Below are 24,573 nucleotides of genomic sequence, written 5' to 3'. Positions count from 1 at the left end.
AATATCTGTTGGAAGGGACCTCAGGAGGTCATCTAGTCCAACCCCCTGCTCAAAGCAGGACCAATCCCCAGACAGATTTTTGCCCCAGATCCCTAAATGGCCCCCTCAAGGATTGAACTCACAGCCCTGGGTTTAGCAGGCCAATGCAATGAGTACCCTCAGGAGTTGAGGGTTGAGAACGACTGGACTAGGGGATGCAAATCTGACTTGTCTATTCATCAAGAAGTGCATCATCAAAATAAAACACAGTCCCACACCACCTGTTGCTGCTGTTTCTAAGAAATGTTGCATCTCATGTACTGTCTGACAGGTTCAACTATTTCAGAAAAGGGGTGTCTTGACTTTAGCTGGATTATCATTGGTGTGACCCAAAACTCCAGACTCCAACCTTCAGGTCCTAGCTGGTATTGCTTGCCTGGCAATTAGGTGTGAAGACAGGGCCCTGGCCGCATTGTGCATGAAGCCAACTATCAGGACAGCTTGCTTCATAATTTTATCTCAAAGCCAAAGCAAAATGCCCTTCCTTTTGATTCAGTACATGCGGGGGATGTCACAGCCTTTCATTAACGCGGGTGAAGAAAGCTCCTTTTCAGGCTGTGCCAGAATCTTTGTTCATTTTTCCATTTTCCAAGACGAAAAGAAAGAGGAAATAAAACAATAAATTCCATTAGCGGAGCCTGAGAGGATGGGAGCTGCAGTGAGTGAATGGCCTGGGAGAAACCAGAGCCTCTCAAGCACAGTACTGACTCCAGTCATCCCTGTCCCAGCTGCAATCCACAATGATTGCTTAGGTGCCTCTAGGGTTAAATTCTCCCATCTCCAGGGCCACACAAATTATTTTAACAAACCCAGCACTGAACCTAATGTCTGGTTAGTGAGGAGGCGGGAGCAGTTCAGAGTGGGAGCAGGTTCCCTCTTTTACAGGCTTTGGGAAAAGAGTGAAATGAGAGATTGAAGAGGTTTCTCCAATCAAACACATAAGTCAGGAGTCTCTATCCTGAGTGGGTGCTCTGGTGTTTAGCAAGAGAGGATGAGCGAGCAAAGCGCTTCCCACACTGAGTGCAGGAATATGGTCGCTCTCCCGAGTGGGTTCTCCGATGTTTAGTGAGAGATCCTGAGCGAGCAAAGCGTTTCCCACACCGAGCACAGGAGTACGGTTTCTTTTCCAAATGGATTTTCTGATGTTTGATAAGAGACGACGAGTGAGCAAAGACCTTCCCACACTGAGTGCAGGGATAGGGTCGCTCTCCTGAATGGATTCTCTGGTGGTTGATAAGGCCTGACAATTGGGTGAATCTTTTCCCACACTCAGTGCAGTAATAGGGTCTCTCCCCAGTATGGATTCTTTGGTGGACTCTGAGTTGTACTAGACGGACAAACTTTTTCCCACATTCACCACAGTGATGGAGTCTTTCCCCAGTGTGGATTCTCTGGTGCAGAATGAGACTTTCTGGATGACTGAATATTTTCCCACACTCCGCGCATCGATGCGGTCCCCCCGTACGATGGATTCCTTGGTGTCTCCTGAGACTTTGAAGGAGACTGAATTTTTTGCCACACTCAGCACAGCAATGGGGCTGCTCCCCAGTGTGGATCCTCTGATGTCTAATGAGATGTTCTCGTAGGCAGAATTGTTTCCCACACTCGTGGCACAGGAAGGGTTTCTCTCCGCTGTGGATTTTCTGGTGTCTAGTAAGACTTGATGTAAGTTTGAAGCCTTTCCCACATTGGTTACAGCGATGGGGTCTCTTTTCTGAGTGAATTCTCTGGTGATTACGAAACGTTGATGAATCCATAAATCTCTTTCCACACTCAGCGCAGGCAAAGGGTCTCTCTCCTGAGTGGATTCTCTTGTGGATGGTAAGAGCTGTTATTTGGAAGAATCTTTTTCTGCACTCAGCACAGTGATAAGGTCTTTCTCCCGTATGTATTCTCTGGTGGGCAGTGAGCAGAGATAACTGGTTGAATATCTTCCCACACTCAGAACAGGGATGAGCTCTCTCCTTTCTGTGGGTTTTCCCATGTGCTTTGAATGCCTTCTTTCTCCTGAAGCTCTCCCCACACTCGCTACAGTGATACAGTTTTTGTCTTCTATGAACTGTCCAGTGGTGGCTTATCAGGTCACTCTGCACATTGAATTCTTCCCTGCACACACGGCAGGTATATAGTCTCTTTCTGGGCTCAGCTTTTCCTTTTTCAGGTGGCTTTAGATGTGACTTGGATCTCCTCTGATGGCCTCTTGGAATTGCTGGCTCCTTCCTGCACTGCCTCTTGTGGCGTCTTCCACCCTCAGTTTTCTGGGAATGGTTCTCCCCTGATGTTCCTGGGAAAGGCTTGAGTGGCTCTAGGTTACCAGATCCTTCCCCAGGAGTCTGCCCCTCAGCTCTGCTCAGGGTCCTCGCCCCTGCTTGGTGGGGAAGAGAATACAGATGTATTTCCTGTGCTGCTGACAAAGGGAAACCATTAATATTCCCAGCAGGGGGATGAGCCTGAGTCAGCCCCACGCCCCTCCCCTCAGAGCAGGGCTGCCCTCAACACTTCAGTGCACGAGGCCAAACTCCCAGGGGCCCCAGTGCTGGGGAAGGAGAAGGTGGTCAATGTCCCATAGGCCCTGATAAAAGCCCCCCAAGTCAATGAACATGAGAGCCAGCCCCCACGATTCTCTCCCTACTCTGAGGCCCATCTCAGTGGGGAGAACAGCATCACCAGACACCAGCAGTGACACCCCTCTCCCAAGACACACATGGTAAACTCACACTGTGATGGGATCTGAACGGCTCCATGTTCTATGGAAAATGGGAGGGGGGAGAGACTGGGAGAATCTGCGCAGGGGGAGAGATGGAGTTTCTAGGGGAATGTCAGGGTGAGGAGCTGTAGCACTTCTCATGTTTGGGCTTCAATCTCTATTGTAATGCTCTGTGAGGGGAGAGTTTGCAGCTGACGGATGATTTGTGAAATGAGCTCTCCAGCTCCTACTGATGCAAAGGGCAGAGCTGGTTCCCTACCTGCTCCAGGGGAAGAGCTTTGTGTGAGGAAGAAGCCCAAGGAGCTTTCAATTGCTGCCCAGTCCCAAGTCTCTTCAGCATCTGGAAAATCTGCACCAAGACCAAAGCTCTTTGGTTGACAGCACATAGACCGAATGACTATCACTGAGAGAAGCCCTTTCCTCAACATCATAAATGATGCATAAAATGGGGGCTTGATTTTCAATTTCTATTGTGGTAGCACAACTGAGTTTATGGTTGCACAGCACCAGGCACTGCACAAAACCACGGAGATCATCCTGATGTTGAACTTATACACTAAATACACAAAGGGTGGGAGAGAACCTGAGTCAAAGGAGTAACTTGCTGTTGTAATAATTTGGCCCACAAAATTACCCTAATTAGCAGTATAATTATAAAACCTGGGAGGAAGTTTATAAGTGTTACAATATCCTACAACAATAAATGTCAATGGGAAAAGGTGCAGAATATAAACAAGACGATGGAATTAGTCCAAATATAAAAGGCCTATAATGCAATTCAAGGACAGTGATAAAATGATGGCTGTAAACAAGAGAAATGTGGAACTGGACATTAACGAACCAAAATGAATAAGTTATAATTTAGGCCTAACTGGAGGAAAACCCAATGAGGGGCTGGGCTATTTTGCCCATTACTTCCTTTTGGGGGGTTTCAAAAGAAAACACTTTCGGGGGAAGTAAAGGAGCGGGACTGAATGCAACCCTTGCTGACTTAAAAAGCAGTAACAGCAGCTGCGTGCCAACAACTGCTGCAGCATGCGATACCATCATGTTGCCACCCTGAACCTCTTTTGGGATCCCAGCTCTTCTTCATCCTTATCCTAAGAGATCTCCTAACAAGACTCGACCAGAGAGAGGGAGCCAGAGGATATTACCATCATTTCCAGTTCTGGCTAACTCCCCAAAATCACCTGCAATGTGAGAGGTTGTGTCTCCCCCCACAAGCACTGAGAGTTGTTTTCCTTCCCCAGCTTATTTCTTCTCTTTCCTATTCTTCTCCCTCTGCTTTATATTAAATACTAGTCTGGCTTAGGTGGCCAAAACTGCCATAGTTTGCAACCGTTCTGTAAGCCTGTGATCAAAGCAGCAGCCAAAAGCACTGCCCAGAACAACCCAATGCTGGTACACGTTTGCTAGATAGGTCTGATCAGACCACGTGCCAGGCCTGTGTTTCTCCAGCTGAAAGACTGCAGGTAAGAGTCAGCCAGAGACAGAAGCTGCATGTTCTATCTTTGCTGTTCTTTTCTCTTCCTTCTTGTGTGGGCTTGTCTTGTTTTGTCTTCTAAAAAACAGGATCAGATTTTAACATCAACAACAGCTCCAGCCCATTTCAACTAACTGCTTCTCTTTTCCCCAAAAGGACAGTTATTACCATCTTTAATACCATCTAAAAGACTTTCAAACAGAGGCCTTTTGTCTAAAGACTCTCTCCAGCGAAAGGGCAAGGAAACAAGGGATGTTGTTAAAATAAAAGTCACACTTAATGTTGACATTTCAGATGCCTTAACTCTTTTCCTTCTTTTTCTATATATTTAATAAAAGGTTAGAAAGAATTTGTCACGGTCTTTGCATGGTACTAAGCAGGCTACAGTCTCTGAATTCCAAACCTTATTTAACACTCTTTAATACTGGCCATGACAGTGTCATGTTAATGCCATTGTCTCTTTGGACCCATGTAGTCTATATGAATTAATGTAAAAACATTGTCCAAGATCTGCCAGCAGCTCAGTGGCAGAGTGAGGAATAGAGTCCAGGTCTCCTCACTCTCACAACACGATGCTGCCTCCCAACCAGTCCTGCGGAGTAATAAGGAAATCCCTTACTAATGTCAACTGAGAGCCCACAAAAGCGATGGAACAATGTTGTGTCCCTACACAACTGGGCCTGATGTGGGAAGGAAGATTCCCAAGTGCTGCTCGCTCAGTGATTCAGACAGCCAGGGAGGGGTTACAAACACTTTGGTGGACAGGATTAGAATTCAAAATGATCTTTACAATGTGGAGAACTGGTCCGAAATCAACAAGATGAAATTCAAGAAACACAACTAGAAAAGTAGTTTGCTCAGGAAGAAAATATCAAATGCACAACTAGAAAATGGGGAATAACTGGCTTGGCAGCAGTGCAGCAGAAAAGAATGTGGTGGTTATAGTGGATCATGAATTGAATGAGAGCCGACAATGTGATACTGCTGCACAAAAACCTAACAACATTAGACTAAAAGACTAACATTCTGGGATGTACTGTCACTTTGGCCAAAATGTATCAGGATTCCAGCTGCCTTCAAGCTACTCATTCCTTCCCTGCACATCACTTTAACTTTTTCCTCACCTGAGTGGGTGCCTCTCAGGATGTCTCCATCTTCTGTGGGACCCTGGACACACAGCTCTTCCCCTCGCTCTATGCTGGAGATCACCACTGGCTTGGGGGTCTGGATTCCTGCTTAGAGAAAAGCATAACCCCTAAGAACTTCTAGCAACAGATCTGCTGCACTTTGCACAGCTCCATATGCAATGTTTGTGCCAATTAGGCTATGAACCAATCTATGTATTTGAAATGCTTTTCCATCAAAACACGAACTGCAGCTTACAGTCAGCACTCCCAGCACCTGGCAGTGGCAGGATATTGAATTGCAAACAACCTGGCACCTGTGGAAAGGGAAGATGGAGAGGACTGCGGTGTCTGAGGGGATTGGGAGGGACAGATTTCTCCTTGACCTAGGAGAGTTACTCTACTATGGCCCAGCATCCCCCTCCCTCCTGTTGATATATTTAAATAGGAATTAAACACCTGCAGCTGGCCTGGGTCAGATGACTTGGGCTTGAGCGACTTGGGCTGTGGGACTGTAAAATTGATGAGTGGCTTTTTGGAGGGAGGGTCCCTAAGCCTGATCATCTGCACTGCAATTTTTAACCCCGCAGCCTGACTCCCACGTCCTGAGTCAACTGACCCAGGCCACCCATAACCATGCCGGGGTCATTTATTCCAGCATAGACGATCCTAGACTATCTTTCACCTTAACTGTGGCGTTGGCTGCACTTTCATCCTGTAGCCTGCAGAACACACGACCCTTTTCTGCTCGCCTGCTCTGTCTGGGAAACTACAAGAGCCAGAATTCTCTTGCATTAAGCTATGGAGCGCTAGTGACCATGGGTGGAAGTGTGTCCCCTTGAAGATAGGCAGTGTAGTTGGAGCCATATCAGTCCCAGGATATTAGCAAGACCAAGTGAGTGAGGTAATATCTTTTATTGGACCAACTTCTGTTGGTGAGAGAGAGCAGCTTTCCTTTCCCAGACCTGAAGAAGAGCTCTGTGTGAATCAAAAGCTTGTCTCTCTCACCAACAGAAGTTGGACCAATAAAAGATATTACCTCACCCACCTGGTCCCCTCATGAACTGGCTGCTCTGCACAATTAAACATGCCTCTATCCATCCATACCCATGCACCCCTCCTTCAAACCCCATAGACACCTCTCCACCCAACCACTCAGACCAATGCTCCATCTCAGTTACTGCATACAGACGCTCCCCATGTTACGCAAGACCCGACTTACGCAAATCCGCACTTACAGAAAAGTTCCATAAGCTAGAAATAGGAGGGGGAGGTGTTTGGGGTTTTTTCTGCATAATGGTCGGGTATACATTTCCGACTTACGCAAAATTCGAGTTACGTGAGGCGTTTCGGGATAGAACAATTGCGTAATTCGGGGAGCGTCTGTATCTGTGCAGCACCCAGTGCACTGAGGCCCTGATGTCAGGGAAACAGTTCCTCACCTAATGAGACCAGAGTCTGGTAATTTTCCCACATGACATGTCTGTAAAGTTGCCTTTGCTCCTTGCTCAGCAGTGCCCACTCCGCTGGGGAGAAATACATGGCCACATCTTCAAACGTCACCGACATCTGAAAGGACAAACAACCCAATTCAGCATGGCAAAGTTTACACACTCATAAGAGGAATACCTGTTGCAGGTGATGTGGATGTACAGTGGCCCATGCAACTGGGAGGGCCCAGGAAGGCTTGAAAGTTCATACCATTACTATGGATTCAGGTCTGTCACCATGTGAAATAAGTAATAGACAGTGTTTTCCTGTGACTTTTTTTTCCCCATGTCTGACTCACCCCACTGTGGTGGCTCTGGCAGCTGGACCCGGATCCCTGCTGTGGTGTTGTATCCTGGTGCAAAGGGTTGCACCACTGCTGAGGGTTAGTCCTCCTGACCCTCTGTCATGAAGGGGCAGGCCGGTCAAACTTCAGTGAATGTCACAGCAACCTGGAGCTCCAGATCACAGTCCCACTTACGTTTAGCCTGCACACCCGACCCTCTGTCACAATGCCAGAGGGCTGGGCAGACCAAACCTGAGTAGCACTGCAACCTCACATGCCATGATGCAATAACCAGAACAGGGCACCAGGCCCAGCTACTCAAGACCCTGCTGGAGCCACTGCTACGGGATGAGAGTGGGGAACTGGACTCAGCCGTACTAAATACACGAGCTGCTGGAGCTGCACTGTGGGGTGAACAAAGGGTGAGTTCACTCTCCAGCTGCTCCCTTCCTGAGCTTGCCCTCTGTATTGGGCAGGAATTAGGGTTACATTGTTGTAGCCTTGTCGGCCTCAGAATATTAGAGAGAGGAGATAGTGGAGAGATTATATCTTGCTGGACCAACTTCTGCTGGTAACAGAGAGAAGTGCCTGAGCTATGCAGAGCAGAGACCTAGAGCCAGGCTCCAGCCAGAGTACAAAATGCACCGCAGTTAAATAGCCCATGAGCCTCTGGGCCCCATGAACCCGAGTCAGCTGGTACAGCCCGGCTGCAGGTTTTAGTTGTCCCCTATACAGCCACCGGGAGCTCCAGCAGCAGCCCAGGCTTTTCGCTCCAGGGGGCTCCGGGTGAATCCCCAACACCCTGGCCGATGGGGCAGTGACAGAAGGAACCTCCCTCCCCCGCGACACCCAGAGGAGCTGCCCGACAGGACCTGCCCCCAGCCCCGGTCGGTGCCTGCTCGGCGGGAAGGGGGCAGAACCCGGCAGCCGCCCCGGGAAGGTCCCGCCCGCCCCCAGCAGCGAGCAGGGGGGTCGGTCGGGCTCTCGCGGGCTGGGGCGCGGACCCTGCCGGGCTCCGCTGCACAAACCGACCCCCGGGGGGGTCTCTCCGGTCCCAGGCGCGGTTCGGCTCCGCCCCCAGCAGCTCCCTCCCCAGGCGGCGATTTCCAGCCTCTGCGGCTGTTTCCCTCCCTCCGCGGCCGCCTCCGGCTGCGCCCCCCGGGCCCCGCTCACCGCGCCGGGCGCTGGGGCTGCAGCCTGCAGGGGGGGCTCGCTCCGCACGCGCCGGGCTCGGCCCCCAGGGCTCCGCGGCGCGCACGAGAAGGTCCCTGCCCGAGCCCGCCCCCCGCAGCAATGACTGGGCGTGTCTAGGCTGGGGAGGACTCGGAGCTCGGGGGGTTTAACCCTTAATCAGCTCGTCGGGGGAAGCGAGGTGCAGAGGGAGCCGCTAGGGGAGACGAGCTGAAGGCGGGTCCCTGGGTCTTGGTGGCTCCCGGCAGGACCGGCGCCGGTATTTTTAGCACCCTAGGCGCACGGCCATTTCGCCGCCCCGCGAGCTGGTCCTGCGGCTCAGGTGCACCGGAGCCCCTGCTGCCCCCCAGTAATCCTGGCGCCCTAGGTGATTGCCTCGGCGGCCTAAATAGAAGCGCCAGCCCTGGCTCCCGGTCCGTCCCTTCTGCGAAGGCGGCTATTGGAGCAATGTTCCAGTGCGGGGCTGGGCACCCTGGGTAGGATGGAAACCACTTCCGGCCAGGGGTGCTGCCGCTCCTGCACCCCCAGCCCCGACTGCCAGCCCCCGCTTCAAAGAACATTTCTTAGTAATTCATCAGGGTGAGAGACGCCTCTTCAAACATTTCACCGGAACAAATATGGGTTGAGATTCAATTAATACATTATTTAAGAATTATTCAGATCTGGAACTGGGCTGTGAGTGGCTGTACGTGATAAAATACTTTTCCGGATATTCTAAGTGTCATTAAGGTGAGAGAAGATAATTCCCAGAGGTGAAATTCCATCTCTGGGCTACACTCTACTAAATATCATAACCGAGTTACTAGTCTGTATCTGATTTGACAGTAGCCACATACATGGGGGGAAAAATCAACCAAAAGAAACGGTCAACCAAATTGTGTCAGATTCAGATGTAATGTTTTTATACAGACAACATGTTGTTACAATTTAAGCAGTCTGTAGGACTAACCCTGCTTCCTCCTCAGACAAATGAAGAACAGGAGAAATGGCTACATTTATCAGAACTTATTTCATAGTTGTATAAATATCTCAACTGTTATCATTAGTGTCACATCTTTTGCATGGTGCACAACAAAAATTATATGAAGAAACTATCAGATACAATTGGCCCCCCAAAATATGTTTATTATTTATATACAAACATACAAGACAGAGTTTAGTGCACACTGTGGTCAAACTGATTTCAGATGGCTTCTAACACACACATCACAGTAAGTACCATCAGAGGGCTCAGAAACAACTTAAAGGGATAATACAACCCTATTCCCACACACACTTTAACTAGTTAAAGCAGCCTTTAATGTTGTTGGGAGAGTTGAGCAGTAGTCGAGTGGCTCTTGGTACACTTTACTTTTCAAGTTTCTTGGAGAACTCTGCATCCATGCTGGAATATCTCCACTTCCTTTCCTTTTAAATTCCAGAATTCCATCACAGAAATGCCAGCTCTCAGTTTGATCAAGTTTTTGGAAACATACAAAACGGATCCCAGTGTTTTATGTTATCCTAACAGTTTTGTGCCTGTAATGACAGCACCTTTGCTTTAATAAATGCTAAGGTTTATTCAAATCACTTTGATGCTCACTATTGAACTAATCAATATTTGGAACACTATTGTTAATATTAATCTTATATCCAAGTTACACGGAAAGGAGTTAAAGAAAGGGCAGGCGAAGGATTTATTTGCCCTAGGGATTTTTCTTTTTCTGAACAGTCAATGCAAGCATCTGAAAAAATGCAGTACAGTACTTTAATATAACACCCCAGATGCATTTTGTTTTCTCTCAACTTACTTGCCATCGTGCACAGAAATCGCTGGTGGAAAGAGCTGAAGGTCACAGTTTAGAATTTTTCTGTGATTGGACTTAACTTCCAGGGTAATGAATAAGATGTGCGGCTCACCATTAGTGAGATGACATTTACTCAATTGATACGTTACACTTGTTCACTTCCATTCTGAAATTGTAAAATAAGCAAAAAGCTGCTAGTTATTATACCACACATATTTTAACTAACCAATTTGTGCTTTTGTTGTTGGTGCTGAACACTAGTGACACCTGTATTTACTCATTCCAAGGGTTTTTATAAGACGCAGTTTTGTGCAGAAGGGAATTTTCTTCACTAATTACTGCAGAGAATTCCTGCATAATTTCGTGCTGTGTCTGCCTCTCCATAAAAAGCTCTCCTGGTTTGTAATCTTGACACAACCAACTACTGCACCAAACATCCAACGGAGAGGGAACGTTGGTAAAGGTGCAGAAATGTCAAGAAATGGCTTCAGAAATTCATAGATATTAAGGCCAGAAGTGACTACTCAATCACCTATGTCATCTGCATAACACAGGCCATGATATTGCAATGTATTACCCCAATATGGAGCCCAACATCTTCTGTTTGGCTAAAGCATCTTCCATAAAGGTGTCCCGAGAGGTTCTGAAGACATCGGGAGCTGAAGAATCCATCACTTCCCTTGGGACTTTGTCCCAATGGTTGATCACCCTCACTGTAGAACATTTGTTCTTATTTTCAGTTAGAATTATTCTTGCTTCCACTTCCAGCCATCAGTTCTTTTTCTGCCTTTGTAGGAGGAATATTTCAAGGGGGGAGAAAGTAGGTTTTCAGGCACTGACCTTGGATACACATTTATTAGCCAAGCACTTTATGTGGGAGCCATTTCCCCCACACCTCCAGCCCTCCTCCGCATACAGGGCATTTATTTCCCAGCCCCAGGTCCAACTGCCATAACTGCCACTTTGGAATGACCCATTCTCCTACCTCCTCTACCACAATACAGGGTTACTGTTACCCCAAAAATGGCTTTGGGGGCACTTCTTTATAGCCTGCCTATTGCCTCCTTAGTCTGTTATTCGTGAGGTAAAAGTTTCTGGGGTTGTTAACGAAACACTAAAGGACACGGATATAACCTCTGATAATGTAATTGACACACGCAGTACTGTATTCTTTCCAAAGCCAAGTACCTGATTAATATAACTAATATGAATTAATATAAATAATCCCTAATAAATTGTATCCTAAAACTCTGAACGCACAAAATCCCCGAGACACAAATCCCACTTGCAAATTAAAAAGCACTTAAACTACAATAGCATATAGTTCAAATGATTCCAAGCAAAGCAATTCATTGCAAGTAGCCAGTTTGCAACAAATCACTGACAACAGATTTTAATTACTTTAAAGTTTATATATCTATACACTGGCGCTGCATGGGGGGGTCGCACCGAGGGCCACATGCTGCCCCCGATCCACTGCCTGGGACTGGGATGGCCAGAGCACACAGCCATGTGGCTGCACTGCCAGCCCACTCTCAGAGCCTGGGGCCGGCTGGAACATGCTGTGGCTGCACTGCCTGGCCCCTGGTCTGAGCTCTGGGGGTGGGACTGGCAACAGCACACAGCTCTGTGGCCGCACAGCCAGTCCCAGTGCGGAGCTCAGGGGTCAGACTTGGGATACCTCCCTAGTCCCAGGTAAGGTGGGTTGGGTTGGGGGGAGAAGGGCAGGATGGGGAAAGTGTGGGGGTCCTGGGCTAGGGATGGGGCTGGGAGGAGTCATGTGGGAAGATCCTGGCCCCCAGGCTAGGGGTGAGGCAGAGACGGATCACGTGGGGAGGTCACATGGCCCCCTTAGGTTGGTGCCCCTTTAGCCTCCCTCCCCACTAGCTGCAGGTGCAAGTATAATTAAAACACACACACACTTAAAGCATACACATACTAACCCTATATACTATCCTATACACTAAACCATAATTAAAAGTATATTAAGCTTACACTATAAATCTGTTGCTGTTTTCTTTTAAAAGTCAAACTACTGTCGTGGCTGCTGTTCAGTTCCTGCTCAGTCTGCTCAGCCCTACTCCAGTTATCTTTTCTCTCTCTGCCACAGTTCTTTGGCTACTCTTGCTGGCTTCCCGGCTCTTCCTGCACGCCTCTCTCCTTTTCAGACTTAGCCTCCAGATTTTAAAAGTATTGCTGGCAACTGGCCTTTATGGTTATGCTACATTTTACCTCTTTCTTTATATAACGTCCTATTCTTAGAAACAGCAGCAAAGAGTCCTGTGGCACCTTATAGACTAACAGACGTTTTGGAGCATGAGCTTTCATGGGTGAATACCCACTTCGTCAGATGCATGTAGTGGAAATTTCCAGGGGCAGGTATATATATGCAAGAAACAGTTCCCTCACGTGCCCATGCTCTGTCTTGACCACTACCCTAGAATTCGGATTGACAGCTCTGACCTTGAAAACAAATTGTGACAAGGACGAGTGGCTTCCGACCAACCAACTGCTTAACTGACTTGTTTGTCACCGTTTACTGCACATGCTCAATAGTTGCCCATCTCGCACATGCTCCCTGTTGTCCTCTACCCCCGAACTGTGATTCTGCAGAGACACATCCACACACATTTGGCTCTTTGCCAGCGGCCAGAGAAACTTTTTTTTTCCTTCCTTTTTTCGGAAGCAATCCCAAGTTCTTACTGAGCCTGCTCAGGGCCCGCAGCAGCCATCGCCGGGAGGAGTGACTTCTGCTTATCAGAATGGAGATCAGAGCTACAAAGAAGAGACTGGAGAATTGACTCTAGTGTTACAGTGTTTCCTCCACACACTCTCCCGTCCACCTCCATGGGAAGGACAACAGTGAACTGCCACCCTGGGCTGGGGAGTGACCCGATCCAGCGGGTAGTGTAGACAAGCCCTAAGTATTAGGGCTAATGAACACTAGAAGTGCTACAGCTCCTGCTAGTGTTCAAAACACCAAGCTAGCATACAAGATGCTCTAAACCAATGGGAGAGAGCTTGTCTGTCAGCATAACATCTCCAACGCTAGGAGAGGCAGTAGCTATGTTGGCAGGGAAGCTCTCCCATCAATATAATCCAGTTTACTGCCACCTAGGGCTTGTCTACACTAGAACTTATCACTTACCAGAACACTCATCCACATCCCTGCATGATGTAAAATATACTGTCCTAAGCACTCGTGTAAAGTGCCACTAACTCATCCAGGAACACAAATTTGAATTATTCTAAAAAAGCCAATATAACAAGGAAGTACCTGACATCTCTCATCCCTGCCCTTGTCTTTTTTCTGGTGTATGACTTTTGATAGCACAATGATTTGTACGTGATGTAGTCACGCCAATCATGGCAGGAGCATCCACAGATGTCAAGTATTTGCATGTACAATCAAGATGATAAAGAAGGCAATTTATAACCAAACGGCATGCTGTTTGTTGATCCGGAAACTCCAGTCTCCAACCTTCCAGTCCTTGCTTCAACCTTCCAGGTACTGCTTGCCTGGCAATTAGGTGTGAAGACAGGGCCCTGGTGCATTATGCATGAAACCAACTCTCAGGTCAGCTTTCTTCATCATTTTCTCTCAAAGCCAAATAAAAAACAACCTTCCTTTTCATTCAGCACTATGAGGGGCACACAGGGGATGTCAAAGCCTGTCATTAACTCAGGAGATGAAAGCTCCTTTTCAGTCTCTGTCAGAATCTTTACCCATTATTCCCTTTTCCAAACAGAAAAAATAAAATAATTAATTTAATTTGTGGAGCCAAAGAGGATGGGAGCTGCGGTGAACAAACAGCTTGGGAGAAACCAGGACCTCCAAAGTGCAGTCTTGGCTCCAGACATCTCTCTCTTAGCTGCAGCCCATAATGCCCACAATGGAATGTGTCAGTACCTCTAGGGTTAAATACTCCCATCTCAAGGAGCACACAAATTATTTTAACAAATCCAGCACCTAAACTCGTGTCTGCTTAGTGAAGAGGTGGGAACATTTCAGAGTGGGAGCAAGTTCCCCTCTTTTACAGCTTTGGGAACAGGGTGAAGCGAGAGAATGAAGAGGTTGCCTCCATCAAACACCAGGGTCAGGAGTCTCTATTCTGAGTGGGTGCTCTGGTGTTTAGTAAGATATGCTGAGCGAGCAAAGCGCTTCCCACACTGAGCACAGGAATATGGTCGCTCTCCTGGGTGGGTTCTCTGATGCTGAGTAAGAGATGATGAACGAGCAAAGTGCTTCCCACACTGAATACAGGAATATGGTCGCTCTCCCGAATGGGTTTTCAGATGTTCAGTGAGAGATGACGAGTGAGCAAAGCACTTCCCACACTGAGTGCAGGGATAGGGTCGCTCTCCTGAATGGATTCTCCGGTGGTTGGTGAGGCCTGACAATTGGGTGAAACTTCTCCCACACTCAGGGCAGCAATAGGGTTTCTCTCCAGTGTGGATTCTTTGGTGGCTCTTGAAATGATGTATATAGACAAAGCCTTTTCCACAGTCAGTGCAGCGATGGAGTTTCCCAGTGTGGACTCCCTGGTGTCTAGAGAGATTTTCTGGATGACGGAATATTTTCCCACACTCGGCACAGGGATAGAGTCTCCCTGGAGTATGGATTTCCTGGTGCCTCCTGAGACTTTGAAGGAGACTGAATTTTTTCCCACACTCAGCACAGCAATGGGGCTGCTCTCCAGTGTGGATCCTCTGATGTCTGATCAGATGTTCTCGTAGGGAAAAATTTTTCCCACACTCGTGGCACAAGAAGCGTCTCTCTTCACTGTGGATTTTCAGGTGTCTAGTAAGCCCTGATGCAACTTTGAAGCCTTTCCCACATTGGTTACAGCGATGGGGTCTCTTCTCTGAGTGGATTGCCTGATGACTACGAAATGTTGATGAATTCATAAATCGCTTTCCACACTCAGCGCAGGCAAAGGGTCTCTCTCCTGAATGGACTCTCTTGTGGATGTTAAGTGCTGATATATGGAAGAATCTTTTTCCGCACTCAGCACAGTGATAGGGTCTCTCTCCCGTATGTATTCTCTGGTGGGCAATGAGATATGATAATTTGTGGAATATCTTCCCACATTCAGAACAGGGATGGTCTCTCTTCTTTCTGTGAGCCTTCCCATGTGCTCTGAACTCCTTCTTTCTCCTAAAACTCTCCCCACACTCGCTACAGTGATACAGTTCCTGTTTCCTATGAACCATCCAATGGTGACCTATCAGGTCTTTCTGCACCTTGAATTCTTCTCTGCACACACGACAGGTATATAGGCACTTTCTGGGCTCAGCTTTTCCCTCTGCAGGAGGCTTTAGATATGGCCTGGATCTCCTCTGATGGCCTCTTGAGGTTGCTGGCTCCTTTCTGGTCAGATTTTTTCTCTGCCTTTGTGGCCTCCCCTGCCTCTTCTGGTGCCTTCCCCGCTCAGATTTCTTGGAATGGTTCTTCACTGATGTTCCTGGGAAAGACCTGAGTGGCTCCAGGTTACCAGGCCCTTCCTCAGGAGTCTGCCCCTCAGCCCTGCTCAGGTTACTCGCCCCTGCTTGGTGGGGAAGAGAATGCAGATGTATTTCTGTGCTGCTCACAAAGGGAAACCACTAATATTCCCAGCAGGGTGATGTGCTCGAGAAAACTCCACACTCCTCCCCTTAGAACAGGGCTGACCCTTGGCACTTCTGTGCAAGAGGCCAAACTCCCAGGGGCCCCAGTGCTGGGGAAGGAGAGAAGGTCAGTGTCCTATAGGCCCTGATAATAGTCCCCCAAGTCAATGAACATGAGAACCAGCCCCCATGATTCTCTCCCTACTCTGAGGCCCATCTCACTGGGGTAAATAGCATCACCGCTCGCCAGCACTGATACCCCTACCAGGGAACACTCACACTGTGATGGGATCCCAACGGCTCCATGTTCTGTGGAAAATGGGGGAGGGGGAGAGACTGGGAGAATCGGCGTAAGGGAAGAGATGGAGTTTCTAGGGGGATGTGAGGGTCAGGAGCTGTAGCACTTCTCATGTTTGGGCTTCAATTCCTACTGTAATGCTCTGTGACGGGAGAGTTTGCAGCTGATGGACGATTCGTGAAATGAGCTCTCCAGCTCCCACTGATGCAAAGGGCAGAGCTGGTTCCCTACCTGCTCCAGGGAAAGAGCTTTGTGTGAGGAAGAAACCCAAGGAGCTTTCAATTGCTGGCCAGTCCCAGGTCTCTTCTGCATCTGGAAATCCTGCACCAAGAAAAAAGTCTTTGGTTGACAGCACATAGACCGAATGAATATCACTGAGAGTAGTCCTTTCCCCTGCGCTGTAAATTACTCATTTATGGTCACTGTTGGACAGTGTGTTCCACAATGCACAAGAGGAGAAGCTATTTGGGGCTCGACACTTACTTTGTACTGTGGTAGCGCAACTGAGATCTTCATTCCCTAGCACCAAGTGCTGCACAAAATTAGAGAGAGATCACTCTGATGTTGAAGAGCTTTTATACTAAATACAGAAAGGGTGGGAGAGAACCTGAGTCAAAGGAGTAACTTGCTGTTTTAATAACTGGGCCCACAAATTTACCCTAATTGGTAGTTTAATTGTAAAAACAGTGAGAACATTTATAAAGTGTTACAATATCCTAAAACAATAAATGTTGATGGGAAAAAGGTCAAAATATAAACAAGACCACGAAACTAGTCCAAATAATAAAGGCCTATAATGCAATTCAAGGACAGTGATAAAATGATGGCTGTAAGCAAGAGAAGTGTGGAACTGGACATTAACGAACTAAAATAACTGAGTTAGAATTTAGGCCTGACAGAAAAACAATGAGGGGCTGGGCTATTTTGCCCATTACTTCCTTTTGGGGTTTCTCAAAAGAAAACACTTTCTGGGGAAAATAAAGGAGCAAGACTGAATGCAACCGTCATTGACTGAAAAAACAGCAACAGCAGGAGCATGCCAACAACTGAGCGATACCATCATGCAGCCACCCTGATCCTCTTTTGGGACCCCAGATCTTCTTCATCCTAATCCTAAGAGATGTCTTAACAAGACTGCACCAGAGAGAGGGAGCCAGAGGATATTGCCACTGTTACCAGTTCTGGCTAACTTCCCCAAAATCACCTGCAATGAGAGATTTTGTCCCCGTCCCTCCTAACCCTCAGGAATTCTTTCCACTCCCCACCATATTTCTTCTCTTTCTTATTCTTCTCCCTCTGCCTTCTAGCAAGTCTGGCTTAGGTGGCCAAAACTGCCATAGTTTGCATTGTCCAGAACAGACCAACGCTGGACAGGTTTGCCAAGCAGGTCTCCAATTGGCTGATCAGACCCTGTGCCATGCCTGTGTTTCTCCAGCTGTGAAGCGGCAAGTAAGAGTAAACCCAAGACAGAAGCCACATGTTCTATCTTTGCTGTTCTTTTCTCTTCCTCCTTGAGTGGCTTTGTCTTGTTTTGTCTCCTAGGAAACAGGATCGGATTTTAATAATACCAACAACAGCTCCAGCCCATTTCAGCTAGCTGCTTCTCTTTTCCCCAAAAGGACAATTACCATCGTTATTACCATCTGAAAGACTTTCAAACAGAGGCCTTTTGTCTAAAGAATTTCACTGGGTAAAGGAAAAGGAAACGAGGGACATTGCCAAAATAAAAGTTCTTAGGTCATACCTGACATTTCAAATGCCATAACTCTTTTTCCTTCTTTTTCTCTATCTTTAATAAAAGACTAGAAAGAATTTTTCATGCTGTTTTCCACGCAGGCTTCTGTCTTTGTATTCCAACCCCCAAACCTTATTTAATACTCTTTAATGTTGGTCATAACAGTGTCATGTTAACACCTTTGTCTCTTTGGGACCATATTGTCTTTATGAATTAATACAATATTGTCCTAGATCTGCCAGCAGTTCAGTGGCAGAATGAAGAATAAGAGTTCAGGTCTCCTCACTTCCACAACATGATGTTGCCTCCCAACCAGTCCTGGAGAGTAATAAGGAAATCCCTTATTAATGTCAATTCAGAGCCCAAAAAAGCGATGGAACAATGTTGGGTCCCTACAAAATTGGGCCTGAACTTGGAAGGGAGATTCCTAAGTGCTGCTTGGCCAATGATTCAGACAGACAGCGAAGGATTACAAACACTTTGGTGGACAGGATTAGATTTCTAAATGATGTTGACAAATTGGAGAATTGGTCTGAAATCAACAAGGTGAAATTGAAGAAACAAGTTCAAAATAGTTCACCTAGGAAGGAAAAATGAAATGCACAATAGAGAATGGGGAATAACTGGCTTGGCAGCAGTGTATCAGAAAAGAATGTGGTGAGTATAGTAGATCATGAATAGAATGAGAGCTGACAATGTGATACTGTTCTAAAATAACCTAACAACATTAGACTAAAAAACTAACATTACCGGATGGATTGTCACTTTGGCCAAAATGTGTCAGGATTCCAGCTGCCTTCAAGCTACTCATTCATTCCCTGCACAACACTTTAACTCCTTCCTCACCTGGGTGGGTGTCTCTCAGGATGTGTTCATCTTCATCTTTTGTGGGACGCTGGACACACAGCTCTTCCCCTCTCTCTATGCTGGAGATCACCACTGGCTTGGGAGTTTGTATTCCTGTTTAGAGAAAAGCATCACCCCTAAGAACTTCTAAGAACATTGTGCAGCTCCATATGCAATGTTTGTGCCAATTAGGCTATGAACTAACTGTGAAGGCTAATAGGCAATTTTTTTCTAAGGAAATATAAACTGCAGCTTACGCTCAACAGTCCTGGTGCTTGACAGTGGCGGGCTATTGAGTTGCAAACAATCTGGCACCTGTGGAATGGGCAGATGGAGAGGACTGTGGTGTCTAAATGGACTGGGGGGAACACATGTGGGAAAAGCTGGATATTTCTCCTCGTCCTAGGAAAGTTACTCTACTATGGCCCAGCATCCCCAGCACCAGGAAATTTGCCCTACGCAGCTGCATGCTGCTCCAGCCCCTGCTCTGCCCCTTCCGCTGCCCACACTCTGCCCCAGGCCTGCCTCTTCCCCCCCTGCTCCACCTCAGCCCCACTCTCACTCCATCCCTTCCCATGGCCCCCTGCCCATGGTTTGCTCCTGCCCCACCTCATCCCACCCAAGCTCTGTCCCGACTCCAACCCTTCTCCAAAGCCTCCACCCCTACTCTGCCCCACCCCTTCACCAAAGCCCACACCCCTGCTCTACTCCCACCCATCCAAGCCCCGACCCCACTCCCCTGAGAACTGCAGCAGGGTCGGGCTCCAACCCGAGCATGAACATATGCCCTGCAATTTTTAGCCCCCCAGCCTGAGTCTTACATCCTGAGTCAACTGATCCAGGCAAACCACAGCCACGGTGTTGGTCTTTTATACCAGCATAGATGAACCCAGTCTGTCTTTCTCCTGAACTGTGGTGTTGGCTATTTCATCCTGTAGCCTGCAGAACACATGATCTTTTTCTGCTCATGTGCTCAGTCTGGGGAACTACAAGAGCCAGAATTCTCTTGCATTAAACTGTGGAGCCCTAGTGACCATGGGTGGAAGTGTGTCCTCTTGAAGATAGGCAGTGTAGTTGGAGCCATATCAGTCCCAGGATATTAGCGAGACCAAGTGAGTGAGGTAATATCTTTTATTGGACCAACTTCTGTTGGTGAGAGAGAGCAGCTTTCCTTTCCCAGACCTGAAGAAGAGCTCAAAAGCTTCTCACACTCACCAACAGAAATTGGCCCAATAAAAGATATTACCTCACCCACCTGGTCTCTCCATGAACTGGCTGCTCTGTTCAATGAAACATGCCTCTATCTATCCACACACATGCACCCCTCCTTCAAACCCCATAGACACCTCTCCACCCAACCACTCAGACCAATGCTCCATCTCTGTTACTGTGTCTCTGTGAAGCACTCCGTGCACTGGGGCCCTGATCTTAGGGAAATAGCTCCTCACCTAATGAGACCAGAATCTGGTAATTTTCCCACATGACGTGTCTGTAAAGTTGCCTTTGCTCTTCACCCAGCAGTGCCCACTCCGCTGGGGAGAAATACATGGCCACATCCTCAAACGTCACCAACATCTGAAAGGACAAACAACCCAACTCAGCATGGCAAAGTTTACACACTGGTAGAGGAATAGTTGTTGCAGGTGAGGCAGATGTACAGTGGTCCATAGAACTGGGAGGGCCCTGAGGGGATTGAAAGTTTGTACCATTACTATGCGTTCAGGTTTGTCACAGTGTAAAAAAAACGTAATGGATAGTGTTTTCTGTTCCTTCACCCCACAGTGGTGGCTCCAGGAGCTGAGCCTGGCCCCCTGCTGTGGGTGTTGTATACTGGCACACAGACTTGCATCATTTCTGAGGCATCATCCTCCTTACCCTCTGCCATGATGGGACAGGCAGATCAAATGTCAGTGAGTGTCGCAGCAACCTGGAGTCCCACTCACATTTAGCCAGCACACCTGACCCTCTGTCACCATGCTGGAGGGCTGGGCAGACCAAACCTGAGTAGCAATGCAACCCCTCCAGCAATGATGTAATGCCCATAGCAGGGCACTGGGCCCAGATAGCCCCATAGGACTCTGCTGGAGCCAATACTGCAGTGTGAATGTGGGGCACTGGAGTGGCATTGCAGGGGTGAGAACAGGGGTGGTTCACTCCCCAGTCGCTCCCTCTCTGAGCTTGTTGTCTTCACTGGGTGGGAATTAGTGTTACATAGTTGTAGCTGTTTTGTTCCCAGGATATTACAGAGACAATGTGGGGGAGATAATCTCTCTTATTTGTTCTTGAGCTACACAGATTAGGGTCCTAAAGCCCAGGTTCCAGCAGAGGCCTAGATATCTGCACTGCAATTAAAAGGGCTGAGATCCATGAGCTGGTGTCAGGGCTTGTCTACATCAGAAAGTTGCGCTGGTGAGGGAGTTACAGCGCTGCAACTTAGGAGGTGTACACATCTGCAGGGCACCACCAGCGCTGCAACTCCCTGTTTGCAGCGCTGGCCGTACTCCCGTTTTGTCTCGGGTGTAGAGGATCCAGCGCTGGTGATCCAGCGCTGGTAATCAAGTATAGACACTTACCAGCGCTTTTCTTGACCTCCGTGGAATAAGCAGGTATCCCAGCATACCTGAGGAAGCCTCTGGTAATCAAACTGGTCTCCTTCCCCAGCTTGCTCTCGCGTTCCCCGAACCCCGAGCAAGCAGGTCTCCTTCCCTGAGGTTTGCTGGGTGGTTCCGGGAACGCGAGAGCAAACCGCGGCGAAGCTGGTCTCCTTCCCCGGTTTGCTATCGCGTTCCCCGAACAAGCAGGTCTCCTTCCCTACAGTTTGCAGGGTGGTTCGGGGAACGTGAGAGCAAACCGCGGCGAAGCTGGTCTCCTTTCCCGGTTTGCTCTCTCGTTCCCCGAACCCCCGAGCAAGCAGGTCTCCTTCCCTATGGTTTGCAGGGTGGTTCGGGGAACGCGAGAGCAAACCGCGGCGAAGCTGGTCTCCTTCCCCAGCTTGCTCTCTCATTCCCCGAACCCCCGAGCAAGCAGGTCTCCTTCCCTGCGGTTTGCTCTTGCGTTCCCCGAACCCCCGAGCAAGCCGGTCTCCTTCCCTGCGGTTTGCAGGGGGGTTCGGGGAACGCGAGAGCAAACCGCGGCAAAGCTGGTCTCCTTTCCCGGTTTGCTCTCGCGTTCCCCGAACCCCCCTTGAAGCCGCCCAACAGCGCTGCAGTGTGGCCACATCTAACACCACTTGCAGCGCTGGTTGCTGCAAGTGTGGCCACTCTGCAGCGCTGGCCCTATACAGCTGTACTAATACAGCTGTAACAACCAGCGCTGCAAAATTTTAGATGTAGACATCGCTGTTGGGCGGCTTCAAGGGGGGTTCGGGGAACGCGAGAGCAAACCGGGAAAGGAGACCAGCTTCGCCGCGGTTTGCTCTCGCGTTCCCCGAACCCCCCTGCAAACCGCAGGGAAGGAGACCTGCTTGCTCGGGGGTTCGGGGAACGCGAGGGCAAACCGGGAAGGAGACCAGCTTCGCCGCGGTTTGCTCTCGCGTTCCCCGAACCACCCTGCAAACCGCAGGGAAGGAGACCTGCTTGCTCGGGGAACGCGAGAGCAAACCGCGGCGAAGCTGGTCTCCTTTCCGGTTTGCTCTCGCATTCCCCGAACCACCCTGCAAACCGCAGGGAACGAGACCTGCTTGCTCGGGGTTCGGGGAACGAGAGAGCAAACCGGGAAAGGAGACGAGCTTCGCGGCGGTTTGCTCTCGCGTTCCCCCAACCACCCTGCAAACCGCAGGGAAGGAGACCTGCTTGCTCGGGGAACGCGAGAGCAAACCGCGGCGAAGCTGGTCTCCTTTCCCGGTTTGCTCCCGCGTTCCCCGAACCACCCTGCAAACCGCAGGGAACGAGACCTGCTTGCTCGGGGGTTCGGGGAACGAGAGAGCAAACCGGGAAAGGAGACCAGCTTCGCGGCGGTTTGCTCTCGCGTTCCCCGAACCACCCTGCAAAACGCAGGGAAGGAGACCTGCTTGCTCGGGGGTTCGGGGAACGCGAGAGCAAACTGGGAAAGGAGACCAGCTTCGACGCGGTTGCTCTCGCGTTCCCCGAACCACCCTGCAAACCGCAGGGAAGGAGACCTGCTTGCTCGGGGAACACGAGAGCAAACCGCGGCGAAGCTGGTCTCCTTTCCCGGTTTGCTCTCGCGTTCCCCGAACCACCCTGCAAACCGCAGGGAATGAGACCTGCTTGCTCGGGGGTTCGGGGAACGAGAGAGCAAACCGGGAAAGGAGACCAGCTTCACGGCGGTTTGCTCTCGCGTTCCCCGAACCACCCTGCAAACCGCAGGGAAGGACACCTGTTTGCTCGGAGTTCCGGGAACGCGAGAGCAAGCCGGGGAAGGAGACCAGCTTGATTACCAGAGGCTTCCTCCTTCCACGGAGGTCAAGAAAAGCGCTGGTAAGTGTCTACATTGGATTACCAGCGCTGGATCACCAGCGCTGGATCCTCTACACCCGAGACAAAACGGGAGTACGGCCAGCGCTGCAAACAGGGAGTTGCAGCGCTGGTGATGCCCTGCAGATGTGTACACCTTCAAAGTTGCAGGGCTGTAACTCCCTCACCAGCGCTGCAACTTTCTGATGTAGACAAGCCCTCAGTCTGCACAGGAGCTGCAGGTTTGGGGGGAGGGGGGTTGGTGTTTTTTTTCTCCTTCGAAAACAAAAGAATGATTCATTTAAAGGAAACAAGTGATTATAATGTAGTGAGTGAATCAAGAAAGAATACATAGAATATAGTAAAATGAACAGAGTTACGACAGAATGAAAGCGCACGGGGAAAATGAAAGACAAAGACTACATAGAATATTTTAACACATATAAATAATACAGTGGTTTCAATGTAACAAGCCATAGGGGTCCCACCTATACAAAGGTTTTACACTTAATGTTACAATTAATCTCCTACTTAATACTGTCATCGACACAAACCCCGGGAGCCCCAGCCAGAGAGCTGTAGCTGGAGCAGCAGCAGCCCAGGCTTTTTGCTCCGGAGAGCTCTGGCTGAATCCCCAACACGCTGGCCGATGGGGCAGCCACAGAAGGAAACCCCCACCCCACTGGGTGCCCATGGACTCAGTGCAACCTCCCAGCGCGTCTCCCATTGCCAGTGTGTGCAGCAGCCCAGCCCGGCCTCTAACCCGGTCTAGGGTGACCAGATGTCCCGATTTCATAGGGACAGGCCCAATTTTGGGTCCTTTTCTTATCTAGGCTCCTATTACCCCCCACCCTCTCCCAATTTTTCACCTTTGCTGTCTGCTCACCTAACCCGGTCTCCCGAGCAGGCTGGTCCGAGTCCCAGCAGCACAGGCCAGAGGAGCTGCCCGACAGGACCTGGCCCCAGCCTCGGCCGGTGCCTGCTCGGCGGGAACGGGGCAGAACCCGGCAGCCCCCGCAGCGCCGCCCCGGGAAGGTCCCGCCCGCCCCCAGCAGCGAGCAGGGGGGTCGGTCGGGCTCTCCCGGGCTGGGGCGCGGACCGTGCCGGGCTCCGCTGCACAAACCGACCCCCGGGGGGGTCTCTCCGGTCCCAGGCGCGGTTCGGCTCCGCCCCCAGCAGCTCCCTCCCCAGGCGGCGATTTCCAGCCTCGGCGGCTGTTTCCCTCCCTCCGCGGCCGCCTCCGGCTGCGCCCCCCGGGCCCCGCTCACCGCGCCGGGCGCTGGGGCTGCAGCCTGCGGGGGGGCTCGCTCCGCACGCGCCGGGCTCGGCCCCCAGGGCTCCGCGGCGCGCACGAGAAGGTCCCTGCCCGAGCCCGCCCCCCGCAGCAATGACTGGGCGTGTCTAGGCTGGGGAGGACTCGGAGCTCGGGGGGTTTAACCCTTAATCAGCTCGTCGGGGGAAGCGAGGTGCAGAGGGAGCCGCTAGGGGAGACGAGCTGAAGGCGGGTCCCTGGGTCTTGGTGGCTCCCGGTCCCGTCCCTTCTGCGAAGGCGGCTATTGGAGCAATGTTC

The 24,573-nt window shown here is 49.7% G+C and overlaps 1 protein-coding gene across 22 annotated transcripts; it reads right to left on the bottom strand.

Annotated features, from left to right (window-relative positions):
- Window positions 1–72: 72 nt before the first annotated feature.
- Window positions 73–24,573, bottom strand: LOC115651410 (zinc finger protein 883-like). 22 transcript variants are annotated; one of them, XM_030562392.1, is made up of 8 exons: window positions 20,040–20,125; window positions 18,849–18,906; window positions 18,592–18,705; window positions 16,242–16,331; window positions 6,796–6,922; window positions 5,354–5,461; window positions 3,006–3,095; window positions 73–2,443 (listed from the first exon to the last, which is right to left on the bottom strand). In XM_030562392.1, the coding sequence occupies exons 4-8, from the start codon at window positions 16,320–16,322 to the stop codon at window positions 993–995; spliced, it is 1,857 nt and encodes a 618-aa protein (XP_030418252.1). In that variant the 5' UTR covers window positions 16,323–16,331; window positions 18,592–18,705; window positions 18,849–18,906; window positions 20,040–20,125; the 3' UTR covers window positions 73–992. The 22 variants fall into 22 exon arrangements, with proteins under 22 accessions (XP_030418252.1, XP_030418249.1, XP_030418248.1 ...); XM_030562389.1 differs by lacking the exons at window positions 18,592–18,705; window positions 18,849–18,906; window positions 20,040–20,125 and adding an exon at window positions 17,276–17,524; XM_030562388.1 differs by lacking the exons at window positions 18,592–18,705; window positions 18,849–18,906; window positions 20,040–20,125 and adding an exon at window positions 16,494–17,269.

The sequence above is a fragment of the Gopherus evgoodei genome, chromosome 4, assembly GCF_007399415.2.
Source record: "Gopherus evgoodei ecotype Sinaloan lineage chromosome 4, rGopEvg1_v1.p, whole genome shotgun sequence".
NCBI lineage: Eukaryota > Metazoa > Chordata > Testudines > Testudinidae > Gopherus > Gopherus evgoodei.
This window is presented reverse-complemented; position numbering and strand designations above follow the sequence as displayed.

Coding starts and splice junctions, on each gene's coding strand:
- LOC115651410 (XM_030562388.1), bottom strand. CDS start 16,526: ATGAAGATCTCAGTTGCGCTACCACAGTACAAA. Junction 6,923..16,241: donor AAGCTCTTTCCCTGGAGCAG/GTAGGGAACCAG, acceptor TTGTCCTTTCAG/ATGTCGGTGACGTTTGAAGA. Junction 5,462..6,795: donor CCAGACTCTGGTCTCATTAG/GTGAGGAACTGT, acceptor TTCTCTAAGCAG/GAATCCAGACCCCCAAGCCA.